This window comes from Olea europaea, unplaced genomic scaffold, assembly GCF_002742605.1.
Source record: "Olea europaea var. sylvestris unplaced genomic scaffold, O_europaea_v1 scaffold1012, whole genome shotgun sequence".
In the NCBI taxonomy this organism is placed as follows: Eukaryota; Viridiplantae; Streptophyta; class Magnoliopsida; order Lamiales; family Oleaceae; genus Olea; species Olea europaea.
In genome coordinates this window covers 78374-88701 of record NW_019227441.1, presented here as the reverse complement: position 1 = coordinate 88701, position 10328 = coordinate 78374, and the positions used below count along the sequence as shown (strand labels likewise).

At 36.2% G+C, this 10328-nt stretch overlaps 1 protein-coding gene and 1 long non-coding RNA gene across 6 annotated transcripts; both read left to right on the top strand.

Moving 5' to 3' along the window:
- Nucleotides 1-6: 6 nt before the first annotated feature.
- Nucleotides 7-7692, top strand: LOC111372573 (protein FAR1-RELATED SEQUENCE 5-like). Of its 5 annotated transcripts, none has more exons than XM_022994944.1 (4): nucleotides 7-2129; nucleotides 2313-4604; nucleotides 4814-7306; nucleotides 7388-7692. In XM_022994944.1, exon 3 carries the CDS (start codon nucleotides 4825-4827, stop codon nucleotides 5737-5739), a length of 915 nt encoding a protein of 304 aa, XP_022850712.1. In that variant the 5' UTR covers nucleotides 7-2129; nucleotides 2313-4604; nucleotides 4814-4824; the 3' UTR covers nucleotides 5740-7306; nucleotides 7388-7692. The 5 variants fall into 5 exon arrangements, with proteins under 5 accessions (XP_022850712.1, XP_022850713.1, XP_022850711.1 ...); XM_022994945.1 differs by having other exon boundaries at nucleotides 7-2133; XM_022994943.1 differs by having other exon boundaries at nucleotides 7-4604.
- A 536-nt stretch (nucleotides 7693-8228) lies between these two features.
- LOC111372572 lies at nucleotides 8229-10046 on the top strand. Its single transcript, XR_002698797.1, has 2 exons — nucleotides 8229-9660; nucleotides 9742-10046. It is a non-coding gene; the product is annotated as an uncharacterized LOC111372572 (long non-coding RNA).
- The last annotated feature ends 282 nt before the right edge of the window (nucleotides 10047-10328 follow it).

Here is a 10328-nt window from a genome sequence, read left to right as displayed (position 1 = left end):
TCCATTCAAGTGTGTGTAGGAGAGCAGTCCTGTGTTTTTATGATAATGGATTTTACTTCCAATGTTTTATAATGCATCGATAGATGGTTTCATTAATGGTACCAATCTTGACCTTTTAACTATTCCAACTGTTGGTATGAGGTTTCAAAAAATCTACAAGGCCAGGGTCAAACCCATGCCAAAAAACCACATGGCGCCTATTGGAGGGGTGGCTGTTTTGGAGCCGGCTCCACGTGGCATCATTGTTTTTTGGCCATGGTCAAAGTGGCATTGTTGGTTTTTGGCCGTGGTTTTGACCCTGGCCAAAGAGCAGGGTTAATGAGGTTTTTCGTTTCTTACATCTTACACCATATTGAGTCTTTGTCATATTAGAAGACACCTTGTCAGGAGGATTATCCGAGGTTTTATGTTGGATCTTGTCATATATCGTAAGATATTAGCCTTATTAACTCAAATTAGTTTATAATCCACATCTCAAGCTAGCTTCTAATAGCATGTAAAACTATCAAACTATGACATGACTGTAGTCAATACTATAATGAAGAACTTCCCACAAGCAACTGCAATATTCCTACACCAATTGTGTTCTGATTTCTAAAATAACAAATTTGATGATTTGAAGGAGTTTTCAATTCTGCTGGGCAATTACATACAAATTTTTAAGGAGAAACTTTCGATCATGCTAATACCATTTCTTAATCAAATATTGCAGTCTGTCTTTTTTATCCTTTTAACGGTGATCTTAATTTACTGTTCATCTCGTAATTTCTCTTGTGAAGCAGTGTTTGATAAATTTTATATTGTTGTATTGTGAATTCTATTGTGATATCCGGCCTCCAAATGCTGTAAATGTGATAAACTTGTAATGCTCGGAGGCCATCTTGTCTGAAATAGTCAAAGAAAGCTTTAGATGTTCTAGTCTTATAGATAGATATTACTTGGTGACTGAGCAAGAGTCATGGGAGGTCCAAGGCTACACGATGGTTACCTGGTTACTGCTGCTACTGGTTGCTGATAATTAACAAGTGCTGGTTGCTGATAATTAACGAGTCTTCAGAAATCAGTAAGGCTGGTTGCTTCCAGTTATTGTCCTTGCCAAATACTATGGCTACCTGATTTTGGTTGCTGCTGCTGCTGCTGTCAAGATTTGAGGCTTCTGTCTTCTACAATTAGTTCTGCAGGATGTTGATATGACCCCAGAGTTGCTTCTTCTATGTATGCAACCTCTCGTTTGCTGCTTCCTCATTACTTGGTCTTTTCCTGGGAATATTTCTGTACAATCTATTATCTCTGATGCAAGAAATGCCTTTCTTTCCAACTCTGATTTGGGCGCAATTCTATTTTGAGTTACCTTTTTAAATTCCAGAATGATTTTGATGATTATCTGGTTACTGCCGCTGTGGGTTGCCAAGGCTTCTGAAAGTGATCAGGCTTGCTGGTTCCAATTTTTGCCAACATACAACTGTACGCGGATGCTGCTGCTAGAGGATTAGCTGCTTCTGCCTTCTGCAATTTGTGCTGTAAGACGGTGGTACTATGACCAAAATTGCTGCGTGTGTTGTGTAATATGTTTCCTTATCTTACTTGTTTATGCTGTTATTGTGCCAGTATTTTATGCTTGCTGCATGTTTGATTTACACTGAACTTTGTAAGATTGCTCGTCAGAGTAATTTCTCAGTAGTAGGTCAGTGCACTTTATTGTGTGGGATGCAAGAAATGCCTCTACATTCCAGCTTCTGGTTTGATCTAGACTCTATTTTGAGTTGCGGCTTTGAATTCCAGGTTGATTTGATGGTAATTTATCCTGATCTTAAGCTTGAATAGTCTGTCTAGTTGAGATCTTGATCAATGATTAATTGCCATTTCTGACTGGTAAAGTATAAATTAATTACGATTTTCAGTCTTTGTAGTGATAAGATTGTCATTTATATAGTTTTGAACTCTCGATATTGGCCATTTTCTTGCAAGATTTTGAGTTAAGAAAATTTATTTGTTAATTTATCAGTTCGTTTTTGAAATATGATCTTAGGGATGGCAATGGGATTGGTTTGGTTGGGTAGGGCAGCCATTCTTGTCTTCGAGTATTTTGTTATCGTGGCCCACTCCTATATTCAGTTTGGCGTGGTGGGGTAGGTTCGTTGTCTCGTTTATCATTTTGTTTATTTTTTATTTTTATTTTTATTTTTTCATGTCTCTAGTTAGAGAAAATTATTACTATTATTATTTTTTCAATGTGTTAATAATGATCCATGTTTACTTCTGAAAGGAATGATGATTTTTTATTTTTTATATTCTTTTTGTCATGTTAAAAGCGTGGGAGCCATGTCACTGGGAGCGAAATCCCGCCCGATTTCAGTGGGTATGGGGTTTAAACGGTTTTTTTGCGTCCGTGGTTGTAATTCACCTATGTTAAAAATGGTTGTAAATTAACTTTTTCGACCGATAATTTATGACCTTTTTAAGTGCTGATGTCATTTAGTTCTTGCTTAATCCTCGTCATTATTAAAATTATATATTTTTTCTTTTATTCTTTTCAATCACATTTTTTAATAAAATAATATTATATATAAATTAAAAAAAATTTCTTCATTTTTAAGTACTTTTTTTTCAACAATCTACTTTTTCAAAATGTATTTTTAGGGAAAAATAGGGCACAAGCAGTTGTTGAGCCTGGTCATTATTTTTTATTATGTGGAGTGGAAGAAGATTTGACTTGCACATGCTTGGCAGTACCCTTTTGCGATGGTAGGAAAAGGCTCGGAGTAGGTTACCCACTCTTAACGGTCAAAGTGAGCTTCTTTATTTTGAATTTGTTAATTCAGATTGAATCAAATTTCTTGAAGTAGGATTAGGACTTACGGTCTATTGGTTAACAGCCAACCTCTACCATTGTGAAAGTTACACGTCTCGTCTCCTCTTTGAGGAAAATAGTTTGGTATGAATATTTTAGATACTCGATTGGGGGAGCCAATAGTGAACCACACTCTATTTGGCAATAATTAAAATTCAGTAAGTTGATTAATTTTGAGAGTTATGCTACAATGACAAAAGAGTTTGACAAAATTGGATGACAAAGTTGGATTTACACCAATCATTTCAAAAATAGATTTTTAAATCATTTCAAATCAGTGGTTTGCATTCTGCCAACACACTTTGTAAAGCCAATTTTGTAATTCAACTTTGTTGAAGTATAATTATTGTAATTTTGATTATGCATTTTACAGAAGTCAGAAATTTTTTAATGGCATATTTTATCAATTTTTATTGAAATCTATTAAAATTTTGATTTTGAATCTCACAAAACAAGAGTTTGTCAACATTGGCATGTGGTGAGAATTTCCAAGTACCTCTCATTCTTTGCTATATTTTTTTTAATTTACAAATAAAATTGTTTATAAATACTATTTCAATGGTGTTTTTAAAAGTTTATTAATTTGTTTTCAAGTTTAAGGAGATTGCAGTACGAGTATTTATTTCACTGCCTGCAAGTAGCATTTGTTAGCTCTCTGGTCGTCGTATTGTGTTTAACTCCATATCCGATGCCCTTGCCTTATCTTTCGATTGTCATCAAGTGAGAGGAAATATCACAATAACTTGTTTCTGTACTTTTGGGATTACGAAGAATTGTTGACGTAAATACATCATTTGAGGGTATATTGTGATGGATCCATAAGCTCTAAGTGGAAGAGCGCTCATTGGCTTCGGGGGCTTATGAGAGGTTGGTGGTTCAAATCCGCCTGGATCCGATTAATTTCGCAGTTTTGAACGATTTTATTTTGCCTTACTAGAGAATTTTGATGTTTTGGCTTGTTCTTAATTTTTTTATATCTTAATTTGTTTCATTTTTTAAATTATAAATCAAATGAAAAAAAAAATTCTTAAAATTTTTAATATAGATATCAATAAATTTTGAAATTTTGGAGTTAAGATGCCAACACTCTGTTCCTTTGCCTTTGCTACCGTTGTTCTTACTCTTAACAAATAGATTCGGGGACGGCCCAGAATTAACAATTAAGCTGGTTTTACAGTAGAGTTTGACAACGTGTTTGATAGCATTTTTAATTTGGGTGATCTGGCAAGGAAAAAAAATTTTAAAAAAATGCGGGACACGAAAGGAATAAAGAAGTGAGGGCCCACGTGAATAAATTGCCCCAAAATTCATAACATATTCTTCCCCCAAATGGTGGAACCCTCAACTTCGAGTCCAGCGAAGTTGTAATCTGGGAAAACCAGGGAGATATTGTCAACGGTGGCCATAATCTTCTTGCCATCATCTTCATCTTCTTCAATTGTAGCTTCGTCTTATCGGTTCAGCGGCTCCAACTTGTAACAGGCTATAAGTCGTCATCCAAATCCAAACACCTCGTGAAGGTCCATCTTCTTCAGTCCGACTTCCAGCTTCTTTCAGTGGGGCTCCGAGCTTTGTTTCCATTTTTCAGTTATACTCCATCGAAATGTGAAGCTGGTTGTCTTCCTTTAGTCTAGCTCACTCAAGCTTCTGAACGCGAGGATCCAGCTTCTTTGGGTGTAGCTTCGAGCTTCGTCCAACCAACCTAACTTCTTGCTCCAGCTACGTGTAAACCAATCACCTGACCCATTACAAGGTATTAACACTTTGGTTTACTTACTGCATTCTTCAAATTTTTGGAATTTGTATGATATTGGTAATGCATTATCCAAAATGTCAATGCATCCATATATGAAACCATACATTTCTCTGTTTTTTTCGTCAAATTGGGGGTAGTGATTTGTATCGGTGTGTATTGTATGGTGTTCATGTTTTGCTGAACTTGAATGATTACATTTTTAACAGCTGAAGAAATCATGGATGATGTGGATAAGTATATTTTGGTGGAATCAGACAACGAGAATGTGGAAGACAATATGAACCAATTGGAAGATGAAATCGCAAAAGGAGATGGTAATATTGTGCCCAAGGTCGGAATGACGTTCAAGAATGAAAATGAAATGTTTGATTTTTACAAGGCATATGCCTATGTCGTTGGTTTTCCAATTAGGAAATGGACATCTAAAAAGGATGACAATGGAATGTTGAAATATTTGACTTTGAAATGTAGTCGGGAAGGCAAAAGAAGTGGTACTACAAGCGGCTTTTTCAAGCCGCAACTGACAATTCAGACGGATTGTAAAACTAGAATATCTACATATTCAGATATTCATGGCTCTTGGAGAATTAACATAGTTTGTCTAGAGCACAATCATAGAACAAGTCCGATGATGTCTATGTTATATCATTGTAATCGAAAAATGAGTAATCATGTCAAAAGGAAGCTTCAAGTGAATGATCTAGCAGGCATTCCATTGCACCGATCCTACGACTCGACAGTGGTAGAGGCATGTGGTTATGAGAACATGACTTGCGAAGAAAAAAATTCTCGTAATTATATTGAACTAGTTAGGCGACTACAACTTGAAGTAGGTGATGCCGCAACAATACAAAACTACTTTTCGACAATGCAGTCAAGGTGCTCGGGTTTTTACTTTAGCATGGATTTAGATGACGACTCACATCTCAGGAATGTATTTTGGAAAGAAAATTGGCCTATGCAGGCATTTAAGGAGTTTGGGGATGTTGTTACATTTGATACCACCTATCTGACCAATAAGTACGGCATGTCATTTGCCCCTTTTGTGGGAGTAAATCATCACAGACAATCGACACACTTGGTTGTGGTTTGGTGTCAAACAAGGACACAGACACTTTCGTGTGGCTTTTAATAAAATGGCTTAAGTGCATGCACGGTCAAGTTCCAAATAGAATAATTACTGATCAGGAGAGGACAATGCAAAATGCAATTCAGATCATATTTTCAAATATGAGGCACAGATGGTGCTTATGGCATATATTGAAGAAGTTGTCTGAGAAGCTCGGCTACCACATGGGTAAGGGTTCAATACTTTCGACTATTCGTGCATTGGTTTTATGATTCCTAAACTATAATTGAATTTGAAGGAGGTTGGATAACGATGATCAAGTCATATGGGTTGCATGATAATACTTGGTTGTTAGGCCTTTACGATAATAGAGGTCATTGGATCCCCTGCTTTTTAAAAACTACTTTCTAGGTAAGGATGTCGACGATGCAAATAAGTGAGAGCATGAATTCATTTTTTTGATAGATACTTTCATTCAAAGACTTCTTTGGTACAGTTTGTTGAACAGTATGAACGGGTATAACGGAATAAGATTGAGAAAGAGTTCCAGGTTGATTTTAAATTGTTTTCACAAATGGTACCGTATGCGACAACTTATTATATGGAGAAGCAGTTTCAGTCAGTATACACCATTTCAAAATTTTGAGAAGTTCAAGTTGAGTTCACAAGGAAAGTTTACTGCGATATCGTATCTTCCTCAGAAGGACTTCTTGGGATGACATACAATATATGGGAAGATGTCATACATGAACAACGTCGAAAGAAGAAATCGTTCGAAGTTACGTTTCAACCTAAGGACTGTGAAATTAGTTCCAACTGCCACTTGTTCGAGTTTAGAGGAATAATATGCAGGCATGCCCTCACCGTGTTGATTCATAATGACATAACATCACTTCACGAGTAGTGCATTTTGCGACGATGGAGAAGAGAGGTTAGTAGAGCATATTCAAGGGTCACGGTCAATTATGACGGGTTGGTTAGTTCGCCTAGATAATTGAGATATGACAGTACGTGCCAAGCTTTTGCTACGCTGGCAAATCTTGCTGCAGATGGCAAAGTTTAGACCTGTGTCATAATAGAATGGATTGGACTGCAATCCAAGGAGCTAGTGATGACGAAGTCAATTTGTGGAAATAATACTATTTCGCATTGAAACAATGAGTTAGCCACTATACATACTAATTCCCAAAATAATACGAACTAGAACATATTGGATCCGACACTGTGCCGAAGAAAAGGAGCACAAAAAAACTTCGACGAAAAGGACCTTTAGACTCTTCTTCAAAGAAGGTACAGGTTTATTGAAAGTTTTGTAGAAATTTGTAAATTATTTGTATACACAAAGTCTCATTTATTATGATGTACATATAGTTAAATTTGACTTCAATCAAGCGAAAGAGGCTGACATGAAAGCATAGTAGTACATGTGTGGGTGTACCTGAAGGGCAGCCAATTTCTGTAGAAAACCAATATTCCCCGTCTCCACAAGTCACATTATCACAAATTTCACTTTCGACGCCCTTTCCATTACCAGAACGTGGCATGCTGACGTCATTGTCATATGTGCAATGCTTACAATCTTCCAATATGATGAATTTGTCGTCAACAAATGACTTGTACAATTCGCAAGGTAAGTTAACATTGATCGTGTATTTATAATTCATTTCGATTTTTTATTCATGCACTTACGGAAGTTAAATTTGTATTATAGGCCATGCGTTTGCGTACTACTATCCACATTTGTCAGATCAAGGTAGAACAGGTTTTTGATGCTTTTCGGATAGCCCATGCAGTTGATGGAATAAGTTACTCTTGTTTATTTCGAACTTGAACACCCTGCCCCTGTATTGGATGGGAGCAAGGATTACAAAGTTGGTTGCTTATGTATGTATTTCACTCATTTGTAGCTTGGCAGCGGAGTCCACTTTACCCATTCGAATGTTATGTTTTTGTATACACCACCCATTTCGAATCGAGATCTTGTATTTGGAGAATGATCACTAAGATATTTAAGCACCTAGCAAGTTGTAGCATACATATCAATTAAACTCTTTACAAAGTGGTAATGAGAAGACCAACGAGTACATTCAGCTCGTTGCAAATTCACAATCTGATTATCACCACTTCTAGACTCTTGTTCTTCAATTTTTAACAAATGTTCAATTTATTTCTTTGGGCACTTTTCAATTAAGATGATGTAATCATATTAATAACACCGTCCAAATGGAACAAGAATGAATTAATAACCATGACATCTTTAACTGCTAAAACTAATGTAAGTTGTAAATGATAGGTAAAACAATGGACATAATATGCATATGAATAATCTCTAAAAAATAATGCTTATATTTCATACCAAGCATCACGCATATTATTAGCACCATTATACACTTGATCTCTCATATTTGGCAATTGAAGCCCAAAACAAACAAGAACATCAGAAAAATCGGTTCTTAAGATTCAATGATGTAGTGTAACTAACATTTTTTATTGCAAAAAAAAAAAAAAAAAACGTTTTGTAAAATTTTCATTACCGCTCTCAAACCTGAAGAAGTTGTCTGAGAAGCTCGGCTACCACATGGGTAAGGGTTCAATACTTTCGACTATTCGTGCATTGGTTTTATGATTCCCAAACTATAATTGAATTTGAAGGAGGTTGGATAACGATGATCAAGTCATATGGGTTGCATGATAATACTTGGTTGTTAGGCCTTTACGATAATAGAGGTCGTTGGATCTCTTGCTTTTTGAAAACTACTTTCTGGGCAGGGATGTCGACGATGCAAAGAAGTGAGAGCATGAATGCATTTTTTTGATAGATACTTTCATTCAAAGACTTCTTTGGTACAGTTTGTTGAACAGTATGAACGGGTATAACGGAATAAGATTGAGAAAGAGTTCCATGTTGATTTTAAATTGTTTTCACAAATGGTACCGTATGCGACAACTTATTATATGGAGAAGCAGTTTCAGTCAGTATACACCATTTCAAAATTTTGAGAAGTTCAAGTTGAGTTCACAGGGAAAGTTTACTGCGATATCGTATCTTCCTCAGAAGGACTTCTTGGGATGACATACAATATATGGGAAGATGTCATACATGAACAACGTCGAAAGAAGAAATCGTTCGAAGTTACGTTTCAACCTGAGGACTGTGAAATTAGTTCCAACTGCCACTTGTTCGAGTTTAGAGGAATAATATGCAGGCATGCCCTCACCGTGTTGATTCATAATGACATAACATCACTTCACGAGTAGTGCATTTTGCGACGATGGAGAAGAGAGGTTAGTAGAGCATATTCAAGGGTCACGGTCAATTATGACGGGTTGGTTAGTTCGCCTAGATAATTGAGATATGACAGTACGTGCCAAGCTTTTGCTACGCTGGCAAATCTTGCTGCAGATGGCAAAGTTTAGACCTGTGTCATAATAGAATGGATTGGACTGCAATCCAAGGAGCTAGTGATGACGAAGTCAATTTGTGGAAATAATACTATTTCGCATTGAAACAATGAGTTAGCCACTATACATACTAATTCCCAAAATAATACGAACTAGAACATATTGGATCCGACACTGTGCCGAAGAAAAGGAGCACAAAAAAACTTCGACGAAAAGGACCTTTAGACTCTTCTTCAAAGAAGGTACAGGTTTATTGAAAGTTTTGTAGAAATTTGTAAATTATTTGTATACACAAAGTCTCATTTATTATGATGTACATATAGTTAAATTTGACTCCAATCAAGCGAAAGAGGCTGACATGAAAGCATAGTAGTACATGTGTGGGTGTACCTGAAGGGCAGCCAATTTCTGTAGAAAACCAATATTCCCCGTCTCCACAAGTCACATTATCACAAATTTCACTTTCGACGCCCTTTCCATTACCAGAACGTGGCATGCTGACGTCATTGTCATATGTGCAATGCTTACAATCTTCCAATATGATGAATTTGTCGTCAACAAATGACTTGTACAATTCGCAAGGTAAGTTAACATTGATCGTGTATTTATAATTCATTTCGATTTTTTATTCATGCACTTACGGAAGTTAAATTTGTATTATAGGCCATGCGTTTGCGTACTACTATCCACATTTGTCAGATCAAGGTAGAACAGGTTTTTGATGCTTTTCGGATAGCCCATGCAGTTGATGGAATAAGTTACTCTTGTTTATTTCGAACTTGAACACCCTGCCCCTGTATTGGATGGGAACAAGGATTACAAAGTTGGTTGCTTATGTATGTATTTCACTCATTTGTAGCTTGGCAGCGGAGTCCACTTTACCCATTCGAATGTTATGTTTTTGTATACACCACCCATTTCGAATCGAGATCTTGTATTTGGAGAATGATCACTAAGATATTTAAGCACCTAGCAAGTTGTAGCATACATATCAATTAAACTCTTTACAAAGTGGTAATGAGAAGATCAACGAGTACATTCAGCTCGTTGCAAATTCACAATCTGATTATCACCACTTCTAGACTCTTGTTCTCCAATTTTTAACAAATGTTCAATTTATTTCTTTGGGCACTTTTCAATTAAGATGATGTAATCATATTAATAACACCGTCCAAATGGAACAAGAATGAATTAATAACCATGACATCTTTAACTGCTAAAACTAATGTAAGTTGTAAATGATAGGTAAA

Bases quoted from the DNA above. Each gene is read 5' to 3' on its own strand.
- LOC111372573 (XM_022994942.1), top strand. From the start codon at position 4,795: ATGATTACATTTTTAACAGCTGAAGAAATCATGGATGATGTGGATAAG.